Here is a 23,538-nt window from a genome sequence, read left to right as displayed (position 1 = left end):
TAGAAATCTTGTTTTATGTCCTGCTTGTCCAAATAGTACTACTTCTGTGATACATATGATAAAATGGCAGTTCTGGTGTGGAACATAATACATTTAGATACCCTTTTTAAGAAATTAAGCAGAACCTGCAGGTCAAGAGCTCATGTCACAGCTCCTCTGGCAGTGAGATGTAACCAGTGGACTCACTGCTGTCCTGCTCAGTTGTTGCTTTGGGAAACAACTGTAGCTGCCTGTGTACAGGTGGTCCCTATCTTATCACAGATCGGTTACTGAAGGAGTTAATACAAGCATGACAAACTAGTGCAAGGTATTTGTCTTTGCAGCTGATAATGGCTATTCTCAGACTAGTAAGGAAAGGGGAGTGCCAGATGATTTTGACTTAAGCCTTCCTTGCAGAAGGATGTTCTGACCTATATTGCTGTCTCTTACAGGCCAGGGAGGAACAGGAATTCTGTCAGCAGTGGTTGATGCTCTACTGTTAAGAGTAGAGCACTGCAGCTGGGCACGGGCACCCAACTCCAGGTTTTCAGATGAACTTTGGTCATTGTTGCTTTACACAATGTCCAAGTATTAAAAGAATGATAATGAACTGCTATACATGACTTCACAAAGACTATTCATTTGTACTACAACATGTGTTTGTCTTGTCCCTCCTCTCCTCTCTCTTCCCCATGTTTGTACATTTTAATGCATTGGTGCTTAGTAGGATAAGTGGCTTTCCTTGCTGGGGATGCTGCAATTAATCTTTGGTTATAACCATAGTCCATTAAAAGCTGCAGAAGAGGGAACTGGAAGCAATAGCATAAAAGTAGGGTGACCCAAAAGCCATTGCTAGCACTGCTGGGGGGAGTATCTGTCAGGTTCCCTTCTTCCTGCCCTGCTGCAGTTTACAGCATGAATGGTAGAATTACACTGCAACAGTACTTTCAAAGGGGGCAGCTTTTCCTTTTTCCTCTGTATGGCTGAAGCAAGCTTGCTCCACAATAAACCTGTAGACTAGAACTCTACCACTGAGACCTTTCTTTTTCAGTCTTTCCACTCATTACAGTATTTAAAAAAAAAAAAAAGGGGGGGAGGAGGTTGGGATTGTATCCATGTGCTTGGGGTAGAGCAGGAGGACTGGAAGGAGGGTTACTATGGGCAAGCTTTGGTCAGCAGCTCCCAGGGAGGAGGCTGGAGAAGGAACTGCTCTTCAGCTGCTGCTGGAGGTGGAGGGGTGGCTCTGATACCTCCCAGGGAGGCCTATGGTAACTAATAGTAGCACTGCCAGTGTGTTTGTTGCTTGTTATCTGTATTTAATGTGGGTCTCATCCCCTTGGTAGAAACTGCTGTCTCACAGGCAGTCCGATCTGTGCTGTGGAGGGCTTATGGTATGGTAGTACAGAGCGTGGCAGGTAGGCTGCTCTGCCTCTGCTGTTCACCAGGCACTGGACTGCCTTTACTCTTAAGGGTAAATGGAGCTGTGGTATGGACTGGCCCTGCTGAAGGAAGCAAGTAATAAAACCACTGTGCCCAGTTAGCACATGTAATTAGTGGGAAGTCAGCAGGTTTTGGCACTCTTACATAGAAACCCTCCTAAAGTAACAGCTGGCAGTGCAGCCAGGTGGTGAGACATGATGGGTATGCACCAGTTCACTATCCCTTGTCATATTTTGATTGTATCTATTGATGTGTGCTTTATTCCCTTCCCAGGCTTGCCCAGTCCACCACCAAGGCAAGGCACTAGGACATTTCACAAGTCCTCCCTCCAGCAGGGTGGATGCTGTTAATTATCACCTGCTACATCATCAACTCCCTGCCCTCACCTTCACTTCAGGATAGCTCAGGTGGAATTTAGCATGTAGTTGGGGGGAGAGATACACAGACCTTGCTTTAATAGTAGTTTCCATCCAAACCACAGTACTCCCTGCTGGTTGAAAAGTCATTTATTAAGAGGATGTGGCTTTGAAAGCAGATGGAAGTCTGACGTGAAAAATGGAATCTGGTCCTATTTCACTCCAACCTGAACTGAACTGTTACTTGCTTACCCTTGCTGGCATGGCTGCCAGGCACCTGCAGAAGCAACACTGTATCTAACAGTCCTGCTTCACACAGCACTAACAAACAGCTGACAACACACTCCATGTACCTCTGAAGTACTTTAATACCCTGCTCCAGGATTCCTTGGCCTTCACAGCTCCTCACTAAACCTTGGGGGGAAAAAACAAACAAACAAACAAAAACCCACAAAACCCAAGCATCCAGGGGTGCAGTTACAGGAGTATGGTGCTACTGTTGGCCAACATTAAGCTATAGGTACAGTTCAGCCTTCTGCAGTTCACCATCCCTGCAGAGACCGTTCTACTGCACCATTACATTAGTCTTGGTACTCCTGTCATCTTCCTTGTGCATAGGTGTGTTGCTGTGAAACTGCTTCTACAAATGTTCATGTGTTTTGAACCATCAAACTAGTGCCCAAACAACATGGCTCCCACAGCTCATTATTCCTCAGCCTGAAGGCTATTTCTAGGCAGGGCTGCTGGTAGACAGTGTTTACTCTGGTTTTACTATTACAGATGGCAGCAAAATTAATTCAGTTAAGGCACATACTATTATTTGCAATTTTTAGTAGTACATCAAGCAGGTCAGCCGTAGCAATGCTCAGCACTGCAATTAAGCAGTGTTGAAGGAAAGAAGTAATACTTCATTATTACTGTGGCATTTTGCCACATTCCTCCGTAGCAGTCTACTCCCCAGAGCAGGAGTTTTGCTAAAAGTTTCCAAAAGTGGGACTTTCTTCCAGCTGTGCAGGGTGGCAGAAGGACTACCACCTGCCAGAGGAGGTTAACAGAAAGCAGTACCATCCACACAAGGGTCCATTTTTAATGCACTGCAGCAATCCATCTCATCTGGTTGGTTTTTTCCACAGCACAGGGAGCTGGAAAAGCCCAGCTTTCAGGGGAAACATCTTCACTCTCCTGCAGTTTGACACTGTAACCACAACAGCCTGCACTAATCCAACAAGTTGCTCCAACTGATAATTGCCAGAGGACACCCTGAATCCATTCTGGAACTTCTTGACATGAATCAAAAAAAAGCCACTCACTTGTGTAAGGGCTTTGGGTTGAACCATAAGCAAACTGATCTGATCCCTGGTCAGCCAAGACTGACTATACCACAGTCAAGTCTTGGCCAAAAATGTAGACGTGCATTTAAACCAATTTGGGAGCAGCCTATGATGTCACATGCTGCCTCCAGACATTACTATTACAAGAAGCAGCTAGGTAGCAGGTATTTTTATGACCAGGAAACACTATTGCCAGTGTATAGCCTCATTAAAAAAAAACAAACAAACAAACAAACAAACCAAAAAAACCACTTTGCTTTCTTACATGAAAGTTTGTATTCCTCCTGGGAGATTTGCCATTTTCCTATTTCCCAGAGTGTACTGGAAGCCACCTTACTTTGAACAAGCAAGCTTTCTACAAACAAAGATTAGGAAAAAAAAAAAAAAAAAGGAAAACAAAACACCCCAAAACCTGTCACTAGTACAGTTGTCAACTTTATCTTCCAGAGATCAGCGCCATGTTTTGGGACAACAAATACCTCAAGATATTGATGTTGGTCTGTTCTCAGGCAGTAGCAGCATGTCTTTATAGAAAGCTGTTCTCATGTTACTGCGTGGTCACAAGCTTTACAATCATACCGATGATCCGAGATCCACGGGGGCACATGCATAAATCCATGCTGGGATTCTTGATTTTATCCTGCAGCAGCTGGTCTAGTTCACAGCGCAGCTCTTTCACCAGCTCAGCCACCTAACACGTGGTAAAACACAGAGGCGAGCATAAGGCTCATGAAAGGCATCTCCTGCAGTCTAAACACGAACACAGCTCGGCAGCAGTCTCAGGCTTACCCCTCCCTTTCCTTACCTGGTGAGAGGCAGCCACAAACCGTATCCATCCATCATCGAGAGAAATGACAAATTCTCCCTTCTGCAGCTGCATGTGAACTTGCCCGCCTCCAAGCAGGACCAGTGGGTACACTGACACCATACTGCAATCCCGAATGAACACGCGGCTGGTCTTGATTTTCTCGTGATATACCAGGTAGGGGCTGTCAAAGTGCCTAGTCTGGAACATATATACAACATCCTTGTTGAAGTGCCACATCTCTTCCTACCTGCTCAGGCAGTTATGGGCCTGCCTGCCTCTCTCACACAGGCTTCCCTGCCACTTTTACAGCCACAAAGAACAGCAAATGTGCCTAAAATGCACCTGCGTGACTAACAGACTCTCTGACCATGAGAGCTGCCAATAACTTTGCCAGTAATCCCTTGCTCCTTCCCGCTTTGCAGTGAGCATGTGAGAAATCGGCTCATTCATCAAGGCCCCAAGTTCTCCATTTCATGCTAAGGACATTTTCCTGTGCATGTTTGTTAGGCTCTTTCAAAGCAAGAGTGATGAACGGTTCAAAGCTTTTATAACCCAAATATGTGGTTAATGATTAAAACCCCCACATTTTTAAAGCAAGTAATTTATATCCTGGAAAAGCAATGAATCATCAAATATAAAGACAGACTTAATGAGACAAGTATTACCATATATCATGGCAGAGAGAGAAGAGCTCTTATCTAAGTATTGGCTATTAAACTGGAAAGGAAATTAACTTCAGAGTTTGAGGAGCCACAAAGAAACAAACCAGAGTTTGTCCCTGAATTATCTACCAATAAATAATATTTCAGCTGAAGAGACAAAGGCTGGGGAGGGCTGGCAGGGAGAAGTCATCTGCATGTATGAAGGTGCTACACGCATGTATGCATTCTCAGTCAATACCAAGGGGAAGCCAGGGGAGCACTGCAACTGCAACATTTTTGTGTGTAGCTTTGCAGGTGCAGCTTGAGAAAACATGAACCTGGGGGGGGGTGTGGGTGTGTGTTACTGCATCTGCTAATTCCACTCCAGAGGTTGGAGTTAAACTGTGTGCTCTTAACTCAGGAACACACCATTATTTACAATTCTAATGGGACTGTTCAATCATAAAGATTTTTTTTTTTTTAAAACATCAGTAGGGACCCTCACTGTAACCTCAACTGCTCAAGCAAAGGTAGTTTCTTTTTATAAAAGAGCATGCTTTGCAGAAAAAAAAAGAATCCTGACCTGATAATTCACAGAAGAAGGGTGAATGTGAACATAACCATCATTTTTGGTAACAAACTTCAGCTCTTCTGCTTTTGGCTGCATTTTGACGACTCCTGTACTGGTCTTCTGGTATTTGCCCTCTGGCTTTTTCACCTGTATGGTAAGATAAAGTGTTATAAAAATCTGCTGTACCAGAAGGCCTTTTAAACTTATGTTTTAATTTCATCAAAACCAGAAATTCTCAAGTAATAACATGTCAAGTCACTAGAGACAAATATTACACTCTAGGTGCTGTCTAACCCTGACTGTTCATTTGTAACTTCATCCTTCTAGAAAGCTGTAATTTAAAGTAGCTTCTTAAGGACATTTGCTGCTCTCTTCTGCGTGACACTGAAATCAGCTTATAGGAACAGCAGCAGTCTCACACAATACAAACTGGAGCTCAGCTGCCTGGCTCTAACACTATAAGCAGAAAGCTTTGGCAACCTAAGCCAGGCTCAAGGCTGCCACATTCAGTGCAGACTGAAAGCAGGGTGTGTGGATATGCTAGATAGCAGAAGGGAAAATGAAAAACTCTTCTTTTACCTGGACAACGTTGGGATACAGCGCAGCACACAACATAGCCGAGATCAGCTTGATGTTCTCTGCATTTGAATTTGCCTGTGAAATTAATGCATTCATTAGATATTCCACAGGTAAGTCTATAAAGGCAAAACCCTACTTCTGGAATGACTGAATTCCTGACGCTGGTTTACTTTTATAGCTGCACTGCTGTGCTTTATCAGGGAAGACTGGTTACTGCTCCTAAGGTCTCAGGCTAGACCTGGGTTGTGTTCCCCCCACTATCAATGGAGGAAATTGGCTGCCAACTTCCTTGATGCAGTTAGTGCCAAACCTGATTGTTCTCTAATGTCTGGCTACAAAAGTGGCTTGGCCCCGAGGGAAAGCAAGCACAAGTTGTCCCAATGCACAGCAAGGCTCTACAACTACCAAACCCTCATCACCTCATCACGTAGCCCCAAGAGATCTCTGGCTCCAGAGGTAATGCTTTCTGACGATTGCCTGCAATGCTGAAATATTTCACTGCCTGCTCTGTAATGTAATTCTGTTCCCAAAATAAGGTTGGCACTAATCCCAACATTCAGGCTAGGTCATGAGTCACACCTGTGCCTTTCCACCACCTGCTGACTTCTAATGTGTTGAGTCAGCAGCGTTTCACTGTCTCAAAGGAGCAGGTTTCAGCTCACTTCCACATCTGGGTCTGTTCTTCCTGGGCACATAAGGCCTCGTGCAGTTGAGGCAAACACCCACGTGTACAATGTGCAGGGAGGAAGAACAGAGCAGGAAGGAGGTGACTGTTGCCAGCATGAGAATACAACGCCAGGCTGTGGCAAGAAGCCTGCCAGTTTAGAGCCCACCTGGCACCCAGGTCAAACAAAAAACTCCAGAATCATTCTGGAGCACTGAAATGCTGTAAATTACCTCTTCTCCCGTGGCATCCAACACGCCATCGCCTCCTTGGGACCACTTCTTCTCAATGTCCCTGGCTCTTAATCCCTCCTTCACAAACCCAATGTCGGAAAGCAGCTCTGTGAATTGCCGTTTCAGGCTGGCAATTTCCTACAAACAGGCAAAGGACTGTGATGGGTGCCACAGAGCGAGGAAAGTCTTCACCAGTTGCTTATTTCCATCACTAGGACTCTGCCAGTGTCTTGACCAGTCCCTGTGCAATGCCACAAAAAGTGACTTACCTGAAGAACTCTTCCTGACAAAAAGTTCTCCCTGCAGTAGTTGTAGCTTGCCTGAGAGCCCTCTTTTATACTTAAACGCCATCCCTAATTAAGAGGATGGGAGGAAAGCTTTAATAAAGTATTTCAGGTTGAATTTCAAGCACATCACAAACCTCTGAGAGAGGCTACTGAGTTTTAACTCACCTTATAGGCCTGGAGAAGAGCCAGGTAGTCGCTGTTTCCTACTGCAAACTCCAACTTCTTTTTGTTTGCTTCTTCCCTTTTATCCCACGGTGACACCTAGACAGGCAGTAAGAGATTAAGCGTGTTCTTCTCACAACTTAGACAAGCCATTGCGAGAGCTGCAGGGCATGTACTCTTTGGTATTTTCACAGCAGCTCACAGGTTAGAATGCAAATTTTCTCCATGGATAACAGAAAAGATGAGGCATTCCAAAACACCTAGTCAACAGCAGAGCACCTAAGCCCATTGCCCAGATGTAAACTTGTGATTCACCAGCTCACAGAAAATATTTCATTTTGGGCAGACCTCTCTGCAGCTGCAGAATGCCAAGATCTATGAAAAACACCATCTGACAAATCTTAGCAAGTTAATGGAGGTGAAGCTCAAATGAGAATGCTTGTAATAGAGAAGAACACAGCAAGTCTAAAATCCACTTGGATCTGAGAGAGAGAGAAGGAGATATTAACTCAGGACATTCAAAAGTTACTCTATTTCAGCATATAGAAACTTACAGCACTTCGAGTCAAAATGCTGTAGAAAATGCCCAATAAGCATATGGAAAACAATATGCAATTAAATAACTGGAACAATCTATTTCCAATTCTTTCACAACTATCCTCAATACAAACTATCTGCACTACTAATGACAGCAATCAAAACTTCAAGAAAGTCTGACTTTTCATGCAAGTTTGTTAATCTTCTACTGCAACGTACAACTGCTGTAAGTACAGCAGCTGATTCAAAACGCCAACGTGAAAATGAACACATAAACTGAGATCCAAACTGAACTCTACATTCACAGCTCAGACAAATCAACTTCTTCATTATTGCTGTTTCATAATTATTTCTAATGGCTTCTTATATTACCATTCATTTTCAATTTTTACACCAAATTTGGACAAAATGAACTGGCTGTACTTCTTAGTTCAAATTAAAACTAATATCCACTCTGTTTCTACTATTCACTCACAATATAAATAACATTCTAGTTGCTGCTACATGGTTTTGGTCTTCTGCTTATAACTGGACTTTTTTAATGAACACTGCCTTAACATATAAACAATTTAGGGTAAAAAGGAGAATTAAAATACTCAAGTGTAGTATGCTGCAAGTTACAATAGTGTTTTGCTGCTGCATGAAAACATACCACTTTCAAAGTGGGATACATGGTTAAGAATACTTACAAAAGGTGACTTAAAGGCGAGACTGGCTGCGATAGTTAGTGCAGGATCCAGGCAGCGGAAGATGGTGCCAAACAGCATTAGCTTGCCAATCCTGACATCAACAGGCAGAGAAGCTAAGTGATATCCCAGAGGGGTGAGCTTTTCATCTGGAGTTAATGCTCCTAAGTCTTGTAGTCGCAGCTTTGATGCCCGCAAAGACTCAGTTCTAGGGGGCTCAATTAGTCGTGATAAGACAGAGTGAAGACTCTGTGCAGAAAACATTTCCAGAATCTTAATTCTTAAGGAGGGGGAAAAAATTCAAAAAAGAAAAAAAGAATGAAAGAAAAAAAGTAGCTTAGTTCCATACACAGGACAAAAAAAGCAAACTTTTATAAAAACAAAAAACCCAACAGAAAACATGCTTCTAAGAACATGCTCCCTAGAAGAGGGTCTGTAAGGCATATTTCATGTCAGGAAGCACGGTGAAATAACAGACTGGGGGCAGTGTACCTCATCCAACCTCACAGAGTCCGTAAGAACGGATTCCTATTTAGCACACTAGGGTTTAAAATAAACTTTTATTATAAAAAAATAATTTGTGTTGCTTCATTTCCTTTTTGTACAAAAGGGTGCACAATGTGCAGCAGGGATAGGAGGGCCTCTTCGTTTAGTATTTGCATGATGGTGGTGCTTGATCCTGGTTGTGGTTTTGCTGCACTATGCTGCACAGAAACACCACAGGAGAGTTTACAGCGTAAAGGGACAAACATCTGCGTGGGTCTGGAGTACAGGAATGCAACTGTCTTCTCCGGTCATGAGATCTGACAGACACATCTTTTTCCGAGGATCAGATGAGAGCTAAGGAACATGAAGGAGGACAGGGAGAACTGGTGGAGGTTGCGAATAGAGAGGGCTATGGATGCAGAGGCAATGTGATAGTAAGATCAAAGCAACCAGCCAACAGAGCCTTAGATCTCCAGAGCAAGTTTCTTGGTTTCACAATGTGAGAAAACACCGAGGAAACTAAATAGGTTGGTAATGGCATTCCAGGTACTCCCTGCAGAGCAAGGAAGGACATTCTGCACTGGTGGCTTTTTCAGACAATACAGGAACAACAGCTCACCTTAGACAAAGCTGCTCCAAGGGCACTCTTTGTATTTCTGGTAACTGCTGCTTTATAAGCTGATGGTTATAGTGATGGCTACTGAAAAGATGAAAGCAGACACCTGAGGCCACACGGCCTGCTCGCCCTTTCCTTTGCAGAGCATTGGCCTTAGACACAAATGTGTCTTCCAGACTTTCCATTCCTTTGCTTGGGTCATATCTACAGGAGAGCAAGAAACAGGCTTATATTCACAAGTGCAGAGTGAACAGGTTGGAGGTCAAGCTGGCAGATGCTACCAACTCCTGTATGGTCACAATTCCCACCCCTGCAGTTGGATCTGAGTCTAGACTGGCTTTCTCCACCTTGCAGCAGCTTTCTACAGATCAAGTTCCTTCAAGTTTTTCCCTGCTCTTTGGAATGCTAAAATATGTAGCTCAAGGTATAAAGCAGTTTCCCAGATCACAAAGCCCCAAGGAATAAATCCCAGTACCTTTTCTCTTTCATTTTTCCAGAATCAATCACATAGACCACATCGTCAATGGTGACAGATGTTTCTGCAATGTTTGTAGAGATGATGATTTTGATAACTCCTGCAGGAGGCCTGAGGAACACAGACTGCTGTTCTTCACTAGACAGTGAAGAATGAAGCGGATAAACAACACACCTGGAAGGACAATATAACAGCATGCTCAGTGCATCTCCAGTCTTCTCCCTCTTGGGAACAATCTGCCTGCACACACTTCTGCCTCACTAGTACCAGATGCTGCCCGCAGCCATTCAAAGCAATATAAACCCAGCAAACCTCTCTGCCATATCACCTTTAAGACACAGAATCAAAGAATCATTTAAGTTGGAAAAGATCCTTAAGATCAAATCCAACCATCAACCTAACACTGCCAAGTCCACCACTAAACTATGTCCCTTAGGTACATCTACACATCTTTTAAATAGCTCCAGGGATGGTGACTCAGCCGCTTCCTTGGACAGCCTGTTCCAATGATTGATAACCCTTTCGGTGAAGAAATTTTTCCTAACATCCAATCTAAACCTCCCCTGGCACAACTTGAGGCTATTTCCTCTTGTTCCATCACTTGCTATTTGGGAGAAGAGACCAACACCCACCTGGCTACAACCTCCTTTTTGGTAGTTGTGGAGAGCGATAAGGTCTCTCCTCAGCCTCCTTTTCTCCAGACTAAACAACCCCAGTTCCCTCAGCTGCTCCTCATAAGACTTGTGCTCTAGACTCTTCACCAGCTTCACTGGCCTCCTCTGGACACATTCCAGCACCTCAACGTCTTTCTTGTAGTGAGGGGCTCAAAACTGAACACAGTACTCGAGGTGCAGCCTCACCAGTGCCAAGTACAGGGGGACGATCACTTCCCTAGTCCTGCTGGCCACACTAGTTCTGATATGTATTCTGAGGGAAGGCGGAGAAGTTTACAGAAGGGACAGGTCTCAGAATAGAGTTGAGCAAAAATTCTGCCTCTTTTGAAGAGTCTAGAATCTGCCATTTATAATGCCAGACTGGAAGAAATCATTCCAGCTAACCTTGCCACGGACATCTGTGTAAAAACTGTTTAGTCACAGAGATCCAATTACATCTCCATGTAACAATCTAAGGCCAAATGCAACCACAACTGAATGTGTCTCAGCAAACATTCTGAAACAGAACAAGGGCCAAAGTGAAGTTTTCAACAGTCCACTGGATCATGCACAGCACAAAACGGAGAACACACATCACTGGGTCTCTGAGAATTTCAACAGCTAACCTTCCTGAGTTGAGGAGAAAAAACAAAAAGAACAAGCCTGTAAGACAGTAGAAAAGGAATTACCCTGACTGGAGTCAAGACCTTCATATCACAAGCTCACAAATTTAATAACCTTTATCCCTGGGTAGGCAGGCTTTGTGCAGGAAGGTACTCTTTATTTATGGGTAAATACCGACAGTTTGGGAGCTTTTCTGCCTTACCTCTTGCTGTGTCTGTTATTAAAAAGAGCATTAGACTGGAGCTGCTCATAAAGCATCTTGATTTCTGCTAGACCAGGCAAAAATATTAACACGGCACCTATATATGTAGATTTAAAAAAATAATTTAGAAAAAAAAAATCATTCAACAGAAAGGACAGCATGATATTTTATCAATGTGCAGAAGGCCCAAGTCAAAACTCCAGCTCTGTTTTGCAATTATTGTACCTTCCCCATCCCATGTGTATCAGGGGCTTTGTTACTCAGCTAGAACTTTATTTTTTTCCAAAAACAGTCAATAAGTACAGAAACTCTGTATGCAAAACATTAGCTTTGGGCTGTCTATAAGTGCTCAGCCTCCATGAATCTACTTTTGTTTATCTCTTCAGGACAATGAAATTACCTGGGGGGTATGAATGTCTGCCACCAACTATCCACTCCAGCAAGGCTTCAATTAATTCCAGATTAACTTTGTCCAAGTCCATGACAGACATTGTTTTCAACACTGTCTTGTTAACCCCTGGGGAAAAAGAAATAAAACATCCAGTGCGTCCAGCTCTTGTAAAAAACATCTGGATGCATTGGACCAGTGTGGCTGCACAACCAACCACGCCTTGGTTTAAACAGCATCTGGCTTAGACCAGACAGAAGTAGCTCAATGCGTCTCATTACCTCTTCCATGCTTTCCTTTGTTTCAGCTCTTCTCTTCCTTTCTCATACCTTACTGGGCCTCCCACCTGCCCTGTGCACAGCCTAGACCAGGATTCATCTACTAGCAGAACGACATGCATGTATACTAGTTTTAAGAGGAGCCAAAAGCCTTCATATGGCCACTTAGAGATATCTCCAGGACTATCTTCAAGCTCTCTCTTCTCCCCTCTAATGTTTCTTACACCAACTCAAAAAGACACCCAGGTTCCCTTACTCTTCTGAGATGGTAACTGTCTAGCAAGGATCTGAAGCTTTTAAGCAATGGCTTTTACTCAATACCACTGTGGAGCTCACCATACGTGTGTGCAGGGAGGAACTCTTCAGAACTAAGCACAAGGAGGATTTTGATGATGACAGTGGGAAATTCATGGAAAGGTCTGCCTCTCTTATTAAGCCATTCACAGAGTGACTGAATTTCTCAAGGAAGGCTTGTCATGCTGAAGTGACCTCCTTGAAGTAGGCAGATACATGCTGTGCTTTAAGTAAAGCTGCTCCAGCAAGAACAAATACAGAGAAGAAAGTGGAACTAACAAGGCATCAGAAAAGGGATGGAAACAGATAGTAGCTGAAAACTGACCATTTTCAGATGCTAAGAATTGTTTTCAGCCGAGATGTTTTTTCTAGTTTAAGAGAACAATGGGTTCTTTTTTTTTTTTTTTTAGCTGGCAGGAGGTCTCTGATCTTATCTAGAAGTAATGACCTGCTTAACTTCACAAGTACAAAACTCTGAATTATATACATGCATTCAGCATACAATATTATATGCTAATGTACCATGTTAGCTGGCAAATGTTATATGCCAACTTACTAGATTTAAGAAGGAGCTCACCTTTGTATCGTGTAAGGAGCTGCTTCAGAGTTAATTTTTGGTCTGGGTCTGAATCTCTGACAACTGTGTCAGTGCCTTCCAGAATGCCAGCACGTCTCAGGTCCTCCTCTACTTCTTCAAATGCAGTTCTTTTTTGTCTTCCATTCTGTTTGTTTTCTTGCTTTGTCTTGCGCCTGTAGGGACTACTGTCCTCTAAAACATACCTGAACAGCAGAAGAACGTTTAGTGGCATGGAAAGAAGCCTAACAGTCTCCTTCTAATAATTAGCTACAGAGGTAGGATATCAAAAGTATTTATACATAAATCTGAGAGGAACTTTGTATAAGTGGGTTGCAAAACCATAGACAGTATCAAAGTCAAGGTGTTGTTCCATACTGGGATGTTAGTCTTTTAGAACCTGTGATCCTAAAGTCTAGGACTGCAAACTTGACCTTCACAGCTAAGTGGGCAGCTCAGAGCAACAATCCGCACGTAATTCACAACGGCTGATCAATTTATCTGAATATCTGAGCTGCTGTGACTGTCCAGTAACTACAAATGGTAGCAGGAATCTGGCACCTGAGCTGCAAGGCAGGGCTTACAAAAAGGAATTGTTTGGTGTCCTGCATTTTTCACCTTCAGTGCTGAAATCTACCTTCAAATTTCTTTTCCTTGCCAATGTTGAACCACCACTGAAACAAGAAAAGCACAAGCACTGACAAACTCTTCATAGCAAAGTTCACCTTTTCTTGAGTACTTATGTGGTATCTAATGCAGAAAGATTTGTTTTGGCATGAGATCCTAGACCCCACTGCAGTATAAGAAGTAGGGTTTAAAGTCAGTGCTTTAGTCGAACTCCAAGACTGCAGGTGATAGGGGAGATTTGAGAGGATTTAATTTTTAAATTTATGCACAGAACTACTGCAGTCTGAAGGTGAACAGTGCAACCTCAAAGGCCAAATACATCTGACAATGTTTGGCAATTTCATACCTTGTCATTGCAATCACATCTTCCAGAAAAAACTGATCCACGGGAAATGTTCGACCTAAAAGGAAACATGAGAATAAATGTACATGCCACAGAAAAGAGGAAAAAAAGACAGAAAATGGTTATCATTTCACACAGGTTATTATGTCATACACTGGCTTCACAGCTCTCATCTATACTGCACTCTTCAACACAACTTCTGTCTAGGACAAACAGTGGATGTTTTCCAAGCATGGTTTAGTAACATGCACTTGCAGAGTCAGAGAAGGATGATACACTTACAGGAACATATCCATGTTTCTGTCATGCTCCATGTAATAACTTAGCAATTTAAAAGGCATATTTGGCTAAATGTGTACACATCCATTTGGATCCTCTCACTGCTTCTTTTTCACAAGGATAGAGAAGAGTCTTCAGCTAGCTTACGGAACCATGTCAAGCACATCATGTCATTTTTGTCTTTTGGGGAAGGAAATTCTCCTTGTATAGAGACAGCACAAAAAAGGCTCCATTTCCAAGTCTCCTCTCTCCTAAACCTCATTGGTCTTTCCTTCTAAGACCCTGGAATCATGGTTCTTGTATAAATCCTCATCTTGCCACTCTGTGAATTAGCCCCTTGCACTTGAATTGAGACACACTTCACAAGCAGAAATACTGAAAACAAATCCCTAAACCAATGAATGTGACAAGATAATAAAAACGAATGGTTTTCACCTGGTATGTTAATAATCGGACAGGAGTGAAAGTACTGAGAAAAAAGCTCTGCATTCAAGGTGGCACTCATTAGTATTATGCGCAGGTCTGGCCTCTGAACCATTATATCCTTCAAAACCAGCAGCAAGAAGTCACTGAAGAAAACAAGCAAAAAGACATTTGAGTTTCTTCATTGTTAACTTTCAGAGTTGCTTTTTTCCTCCCCATTCTGTGCACCTTCTTGGTGTTTTCAATAGCACAGTGATACCTTCACAGAAGCGTGAGCTTCTCAGAATGGCTGGAGGCTAATAATGCAGTAAATTAATGGAAGGCAATCTGCTTACTTTTTTGGTTGTCCCTTACTAAAGTGTCAGGATTACTTGGCAAATTCATTTAAGCAACAAAAAGCTCTAGCTACCTTATAAATTAGTTGCATTAGTGACAAAAATAACATTAGATAACAAATTAACTCAAAATAAAAGATAAGTCCTTTTTGCTCCTCTTCTTCACTGGAGGAGTTATTCAAACTTAACCACTCTTCCCTGCTCACTGTATTCTTCCCTACATATTTATAGCTTTTGTGGCATGCCTAGAAGACTGGCTCGAAGTGATTTTAGATGAGAAGGAAGAAGAATCCTTGAGAGATACAAGCCCTTTTATGAGGCTAAAATATAATCTGAGCTGTAGAATGACAGGTCACAGTCAAAGCCTCCTGGAAACCCACTGTGCTGCAGTGTTTCACAAGGAAAACATCAAAGAAAAAGATCCTTGCCACTTAGTTTACAGAGACACTGACAGATACTATCTTTTGCTTGGCATCAGCAGGTAAGTGGGGTAAAACTGCAGGAGGCCGGAGCAGGATAGGATGAGACTGTCTGCAACTAGTAAAATCTACAGACTGGAAGAAAACGTGAGCCCTTGTCCCTTGCAGGTGCTCTGCTGAAGCCTGCATCAGGAGAAGTAATTCCCAAAAGGGCATGTGAAGAATTAGGAAAGAATAAGAACCAGACAACTGTAAAGTTACTTAACCCTCCAGCCCCATCCAAAACCTCTTTTCAACACCACTGCAATGTGATGGCAGATTGGAGGCACAGAAATTTAAGAGAGACATGCTTTCTTTGCAAGCTGCTGCAACAAAACTTCCTACTGCCCAAAGACAAGAACCTAAAACCAGACTCCTTCCACAATGCCATGTTACTGCCACAGGATCAACAAGTCTGACTTCAGTTACTTGCACCTTAGTCACCTTTATCCTTCTATGCTTCTTCATTTATGGAATAAAAGATTATTTACCTTTCTTCTGTTCTTTCGTGAACTTCATCAACAATAACATGTGTGATTCCCTGCAAAGTCAGATCTCCTTCCAGCCTTCTCAACAACACACCAGTAGTGCAGTACAAGAGTCTGGTAGCTGAGGACTTGAATGGTAAGACAAAGCATTCAGTTGATTTTGTGCAACTTAACATAGTGCAAAAAGAGAATATGTGTTGCTGTAAAGCATTTGGTTTCAGCTGAGTGCCAGGTTTGACAGAAAGGGAACAAGCAATCCCTGCTGGAGACAGGCTGAACGATTCTTCTTTCTTGATTAATTACCAAGGGGCACTGCTAACTATAAAGAGTAAACAAAAAAATCTGAACTGGTTTTCCTGTGGAAGCTGCTTTCTGACAAACAACTCAGATCTCTGTCCCTATAAAGATCTAGTGAATCTCTTTTGTAACATAGTTCTTGGAAAAAGCAATATGCTGCAACATAGACAAAATTTCACTTCCAAGACAGCAGTTTGAATTCAATCTCTGCTCCTGGCTGACTGAAGCTGTACCCTTCAATCTCCACTTGGGAGACAAATGGAAATGGAGACAAGTGGAAATTAAGTCAGTAGCCTTCCAGAGGACAGAACTATTACTCATAATCTCAGACCCCTTCATCTATCTCAATAAAAAGCAAAACAACACTACAAGACATAGTACTGCACTCTCATTCTGTAAAGTGGACTGTGCAACTTGAGATGAAATAAAATATAGAATATATCTCATAATATAAAATATAGGTGATACTGACTTGCTTATCTTGCTATAGGGCGGATATAGGGCAGAGATTCTGTATGCTAGAGAAGCACTAAGTACATTTTAATAGAACTAACTGAAAACCCACAGGCAAAGCATATATACCTTTACACTTTCTAGACGGATCTGATATCCGACAGTGAGTCCAATCCTTTCCGTTCTTTCTTTGGCTACACGTTCAGCCACAGAAATGGCAGAGATCCTGCGAGGCTGAGTGCAGATGATGTTTGCAACTCTGGTTGGAGATCCTTGCAATGAAGCATCCAAAATAAACTGAGGAATCTGAGTGGTTTTCCCACATCTGCATGACAAAATCAGAGATTAGTTAAAAAAAACCCCACACAAACCCAACACCTTCCAACCATGTAAAATAAGATGACTGCATTCCGCTTGAAATTTGCTTTGTTTCATTAATGTCATCCTTCACATGAATCTCACCTGGGACTGCTGTCACTGGTCACAGATGGACCATGACCCTAACCTTTCCAGGACACAGACACATATTTCATATTCTTCTGTGTACACTTTGATATGTAAAGTCTGCATGTGCAATCACACTCTTACCCTGTCATGCCGCTCACAACAAGAACTTGGTGGCTCTTCAGCAAATCAAGAATGGTTTCTCTCTCTTGCCATGCAGGGAGCTTCTGTCTTTCATACAGCATGGACTGGAAGTGCCTAGAAGCCTGATGCACAAAATGAGACAGCATGGCAGTTAAGAACACCACTGGAGTGGAACAGAAGCATCTGAAACAGCAGCCTGTGGCTTAAATATTTATTTGTCTAAAGTAAGCATGAAAACAGATATTCTGTATATTATACCTTTTTCAGCCGAAATTGCGTGCAGATTTTAACATTTTCATTATACAGAGACTTTGCCTGCACATCATACTTTTTGGAAAGCTTTTTCTTGAGATTCACGTAACTCTCATTTTCCACAACAACTTGTTCAGGCTCATCTTCCTCCTCTTCTGCCACCTCTTCTTCTTCCTGAGGCTCTGACACTGCTGAGGCTTGAGACAGAGAATGTACAGTTAGGTACTCTTGTTACTAAGGAACAGGACCTCATCAGCACTGTGGAAGAGACAATGTTCCAGGAGTGTTCTCAACAAAGAACCTCGTTAGACTGGAGCTGAGGGTCTGCAGGACTGTTTTTGACATGCGTTTAGTTCAAGACTACCAGAAAACCTCCCCTCGTCAAACAAACCACAACTTCTCCAGCTCCAACCCACTTGTCACTACCCCTGCACCAGCTGTTCTCTGCAATATCATGGTCTGGGTGGCCATATGGTGAACCAGACTGGTAACTGGTTTGCCTTCCTGAACGTTTTTCATGTGTCTCAGCTCCCCCCTCCAATTCACCACATGATCATGTCTATGGACAACAAGACTGTGATGGCAGCACCAGCTTCAATTAATTAAAACTACACTGTAACGTTAAGTGTTAAGCCACTGCCGAGGCTGAAACTGGACCAGGTACTTTGGTGCCTACTGCCTATCAATTGAAGTAGGATTTGCTCAGACAGTAAGTCAGCCCTTGAAAGTTTTAAGGCTACATTTATCTAAACAAGGTATTTATAACATAAGGAAGATTTTATAACATAAGGAAGATCATTTGGAATCTCTGATTTCAATTTCTGGAACAAAGCTTTCTTTCTGTGGAGATGTTAAAAAAACTGGAATAATTTGTTTTACTATAACAAAAAAACAGGCTGTCACTATTTAGGTGCTCTAAAATGTGACACAGTTGTTCTTGAAAACTCTCTTGAAGAAAGTTTGCCTTAGATAAAACAGTTTTGGAATTGAGAGCTTGAAGGTCACCTATGCCACGGAGTTGCCGTCACCCTGCCACAAGTGACACAGTCCCAACTCTCCCCTTGTGAAATCAATCTAGTTGCACTTGCATGCAAAAAAAGGGCTACCTTGAACAACATTCTAGAACCACTTGCAACAGTTACTTAGTCTTAAATCCACCTTTACAAAATTAATTTTGAGGAGGGGTTGGTAATTCTAAGTAATTTAGAAAAAAAAAAAAGTTTCTGAATTGATGATTAACAGATGCACCAAAGCTTGCAAACGACCTTCCCTGTTCCCTTCCAAGCACACTTCTCTGGTCAATTCTGGTGAGCCTACACCACATCTCTCAATGGCTTTTTATTGATTGTGTCAATGATAGGCATCATTCGCTTTGCCAACCCAAACTCATTAGCTCTGTGCTCCTTCAACTCAGTTCTTGCCAGCAGAAAACCTCTCTGCTGCAGCTTTATTATGGAAGGGACTTCCTGACGCACTTGAAGATTAAGGTCATGTGGTGAGCCAGATCCATAACCTCCAGAAATAGATTTGGAACAGATGCCCAAATTGGGCTCTCTGCCTTTTTTTTTTTTAGCCCAGAAACCATAGAGGAAAACTGGTGTACCTTCAGACATTTGATTTGAACCAGATGTACTCTCTGTCTGTAGCTTTACCAAAGGTGTTGCCAGCAGGGACACAGGAAGAACACTATACTTGTGATGAGTATTTTTAAGTAAGTCGCTTATTTCAGATTCATCTTCTAAGCAAGTCACTAAGGTGTACACCACTGGTTCATTAGACTCTGCAGCTATCAGGGCCTTTCCAAACAGGAATTCAGCAATGTGTAAACGACAAGCAAGAGGTAGATTCTCGTTGGTGGAATAAAATGCCACAAGAGGTGCTTGGAGTGGATACTTGTTTTCTTCAGGAAATCTTACTTCAAGTTCATATATGGGACCATCATTGTTAGGTCTGAGATGAGAATCATCTACAGAGTTCCTGGCTGGTTTTAGCGGATGGTTTGGAGGGAATTCATGTCCAAATCTGCATTTTGAACCAAACCTGCAGCCCCCTTGGAGATAAAATTTACATATTTCCTTTGAAGTCTGCTTTGCTGTGTCCCTAGTACAACCACCCTTTTGTTTAGATTTGCTGAGCCTGTTTGCTAGGTAGTCCAATTCCAAACTAAAAGTCCAAACTCTGTTTTTAATTCTTTCTACAAATTTTTCTCCATAGATTGACCGGAGGGCAAAAGCCTCTTCTTGTCTCTGTTCTAAACATTCTTCTTGACTGGCTTCAGCTGCTGTTGCAGAAATCTGCATCTTCTCTCCATATCTCTCTGTAAAGCACTGCAATAGCAAATACTCCAGTGATGCCCCAATATTACCATTGCAGGATCTCAGTACTGTCCTACAACGCTCACTGTCAAAACCATACCTGCAACAAAACAGAGACAATATTGCAACAAGTGAGTGACAGAGACTTGTATGAAGCAAAATAACCACAGATCTGCTTGGTTAGGCTTACAGTAAGGAAGCATGTATGACATGAGATACTATTACTACTATTGGGAGGAAAAAAACCCCACACCAGAATATTTATGCTATTTTAAATGACAGTGGCAGGCAGTAATTTGGTGTCTGTTAATGCTAGTCTGTTGTTTATAAGGTGATAAATTAATTTATGTGGCAACTATCTCACACCTCAGAATGTTACATAATAGTTACAGGATTAGATTTCCCAGCTGAACTATATAAATTAAACTCTTCAGAAAAAGCTGAATCCTCTCACATATAAAAGACTCTAAAATAAAGCAAAAATAGTTAATAAATGCTCATATCTGAGTAAAATGGATGAAGAACACTTACAAGGTTTTGAAACATAACCTACCTGGAAGAAACATACATATAACAGCAATGCTCCCTGAGCTTTCCCGATATCTGTTTCATTGTCTTGGAGAAAGAACTGAACACTTCACTGAAAAAAGTTTGGAGTGGTTTATTTTCCTAAAACCATTATTTTAAAACCATCTAGTTGAGGATTAAATTTATAGGAGATACAAACTCATCAGTTCTGCACATGCAACTTCCCTGGAGTTAAGAGGAAGTCCAAGCACTGAGGGCTTACAGTATTGAGACTAGTGATTTACCTCTTCAGAATACAAATTATTCACTGAAAAGCATCACCTGGAAAGCTTGTGCACAGCAAACGAAGACACTTCACTCTCCACAACCCTGTGCTCAGCTGGCTCAACAGATGACCTTGGTATTATGTCAGAAACTTCCTGATCTATTGTCCAGCACTGTTCATCATCAAGGTAATCAGGTTCATCACCATCTTCACCAGAACCAGCTACTCTGATAAAAAGAGTTATCAAATTAAAATGAAACATTATACTGTTGAGTAGACACAAAACTCTGCCTCTGCAATTTTAAATCCTCCATTTAAATGGAGGATTATGGTACCCCTTTCCTAGAGTTAATATTGTAGAACAAAGCAGACTCAAAACCACAGGATTTGAGATCAAATTAGAAGTTAAAGAAAAAAAAGAATACTGTTTTAATTTCTAACAGTGTGCCTGTTAAAGTGCGCTCATCTAGAAGAGCTAGATGTAGTGCCCCCGTTTAAACTAACTCTGGTTCAGGAGCCAGCTCCTGCTCTTGAAGCTCTTGAAGAAGTTCTTTCACTCTTCTCTGATTCTCTGATGTCATGTGTATGGTCTGCAGAGGCATTCTCGCTTCAGGTCTCTGTTTTGTTTGCCCTCCTCTTCTCGCAGGGGCATTTGATCTAAAAATTAAAATAGAACATAACAATGACTTATTTGCCTGGCTCAAATGATCTTGACTGAATTGGGAGGTGTTAGGATCCAACCCTATAACTCAAAACAAGAAAATCAAAATAAGACAAGTCCATCACCTAAGAATGAACCCAACTGAATAATCCTTAGGTGACCAGGATGTGTGTGTCTATATCTGCACACAGGATAAAATATGCATGTATATGTATGTCAAATCCAAAGTGATTTAATAAAAACTTTGCTACGTACAGCTGTTCTCAGACTACAGTACAACCATGTATTTCTAAGCTAGACCAGTCAGAATACATTCAGGATACTAAATTCATTCTAAATTGCTTATTTTCCATGGCCCAGCTTCTGCTTTGTAATACACAAAAATGAATATCCAGTGTTTATTAGTGTTTTCTGATCAAAGACGTTTTGAAATTACTTTACGACCAAAGAAGAAAACCAGAGGTTCTAATATTTAAAAAAAAAAAACAACACAAAACTTTCTTAGCTATAAAATGTTAATCAAAAAAGATATGTAAAAACTGCTTCATACTGAAACAGCCTCATCAGCCCTTCACTCTTCTTTACATTCAAAGATGTCCAAAAACCAGCCCCAAAGTATCCCAAACATCTCTATGCCAAACTCCATCAAATTAACAGAAGGACCTGGATTCCAATCTTGGTTCTTCAAAGAGACAAAAATCATCTCCATCGTCCCAAATTTTGGTTGAACATTTCCTATTTCCACCAAGTTGAGACTTGTTTGAATGGCCACTGCTGCCTCTTCCTCCTCCTCTTCCACTGCTGCCTCCTCTCCCTCTTCCTCCTCCTTTGTTGGGCTTTCCTCTTTTCCTCCCTGCTGAACTCATGTTCCCTTGCTGAGGAAGGGAAAAAATAACCCTTAGTTATGAAGATGGTTTAGCACATTACAAATGTCCAGGCATACATCACATTATCTGTTTTTCCATGTGACAAGAGAAGATACCTTCTCAAACTGCAGTTAATTACCTCTATGTTGGTGTATTTGTATGCATGTGAAGCAAAGCACATTCTTCTAGAATGCTGTTAAACACATTCTGTGGTTTTAGAAAACAAAAGTAATATTCCTCACAGCTGTTCAAACAAAAACTGCAGGATCTCTGGCAAAAGGACAAGCTGTGCTGTCTAGCCTGGGACCTCCAGTTCTGCCACTCTGATGGAATTTTCTTGGACATGGGAGCCCAAAGGACAAACCTTCAGAGGAACTTTCACAGCAGAAAGTAGCCTGTGTCCTGCCACTTTTCAACTTGGGAGTTTGTGGGGCTGAGAGTAAAAGGATGAAGGGGAGCTGAAGCCAAAGATACAGTTTGTTTCCACATTAACCTGCTCCTGATCCATCCTCTTCTGCAAGGAGCAGCCCAGATGGCTGAGGCTCTGTGGAGCCTGGGCAGGGGAATGATTAAGGACCTGGAAAACAGAAGCCCTCCTCTCCTTCTCACAGCAGGATTTTCACCAGCTCTGACACAACAAGCCCATTAGCATTAGGCAGCTGTTGGCAGTGACAGAATGGCCCAAGATTAACACATGCCCCAGCATCATGCTCCTGCAAATGGAAAGCTATTGCAGGGACAGGTGAGCAGCTGTGGACAGTCTGGCAGGAGCTTATTATCTGGATCTTTGCGCTGGCACCTCCAGAGCCAGGACAAGAACTGATGTGGCCACACATCAGTAACAGCCTGAACAAGGGCCTGGAGAGCAGCAACAGTTTGGGGCTTGGAAAGAAGCAAACTTCCCTTTCACAGCAGTTGTCCCCACTGGAGCCCTACCAGGACTGGACAGCACTTAACAGACAAGCTGACCCCGCTCAGAGCAGCCTGGCATAAGTGAGGGATGCTAAGATGGAGAGCATTGCAGCCGGACACAGGCACCTGCCGCCGTCCCCGAAGCCGCTGTCACACGGATCCCAGTCTCCTTCCTCTCAACGCACAGCACAGAACAGCTCCGCTCCCCCGGGTCGCTTCCCTGCCGACTCCTCCAGCACCTCCCCGCGCCCCCCGCCTCGCACACCTCCTAGGGGGGTCCGCTCACCAGCACCCCACACTCGGGGATCCCCGATCTTGTCCCGGCCCTGCCCCTCCCTCACCGCAGGGTCCCCGTCCCCTCCGCCCGCCCACGTTCCCGGGACCCCATCCCCTGCCCGCCCACCCACCTCCCCTCAGCCTCCTTCACAGGCCCCCTGCGCGCCCCCTTCCTCTCCACCCCCGCTCTCCACGGCGCCATCACGCCCTCCTGGGAACTCCGCCGCCGCCCCCCTCCACACCCCCGAAGACGCCCGTGCCTCTTCCCCCCACTCCCACCTCTCCGCTCCGCACCGGCCCGGCGAAGC

General features: G+C 42.9%; 1 protein-coding gene across 3 annotated transcripts; it reads right to left on the bottom strand.

Moving 5' to 3' along the window:
- Positions 1-777: 777 nt before the first annotated feature.
- On the bottom strand, positions 778-23,538 carry DHX57 (DExH-box helicase 57). Of its 3 annotated transcripts, XM_054819687.1 has the most exons (24): positions 23,510-23,538; positions 21,854-22,051; positions 21,020-21,174; positions 20,572-20,742; positions 19,011-19,822; positions 17,414-17,604; positions 17,156-17,277; positions 16,697-16,892; positions 15,821-15,945; positions 14,549-14,682; positions 13,838-13,892; positions 12,868-13,070; positions 11,731-11,847; positions 11,331-11,427; positions 9,852-10,025; positions 9,380-9,580; positions 8,278-8,554; positions 7,055-7,150; positions 6,872-6,955; positions 6,603-6,740; positions 5,706-5,780; positions 5,139-5,273; positions 3,912-4,112; positions 778-3,797 (listed from the first exon to the last, which is right to left on the bottom strand). In XM_054819687.1, exons 2-24 carry the CDS (start codon positions 22,040-22,042, stop codon positions 3,654-3,656), a joined length of 4,092 nt encoding a protein of 1,363 aa, XP_054675662.1. In that variant the 5' UTR covers positions 22,043-22,051; positions 23,510-23,538; the 3' UTR covers positions 778-3,653. The 3 variants fall into 3 exon arrangements, with proteins under 3 accessions (XP_054675662.1, XP_054675663.1, XP_054675664.1); XM_054819688.1 differs by lacking the exons at positions 21,854-22,051; positions 23,510-23,538 and having other exon boundaries at positions 20,572-20,737; positions 21,020-21,153; XM_054819689.1 differs by lacking the exons at positions 21,854-22,051; positions 23,510-23,538 and having other exon boundaries at positions 19,011-19,734; positions 20,572-20,737; positions 21,020-21,153.

This window comes from Grus americana, chromosome 3, assembly GCF_028858705.1.
Source record: "Grus americana isolate bGruAme1 chromosome 3, bGruAme1.mat, whole genome shotgun sequence".
Classification (NCBI taxonomy): Eukaryota; Metazoa; Chordata; class Aves; order Gruiformes; family Gruidae; genus Grus; species Grus americana.
This window is presented reverse-complemented; position numbering and strand designations above follow the sequence as displayed.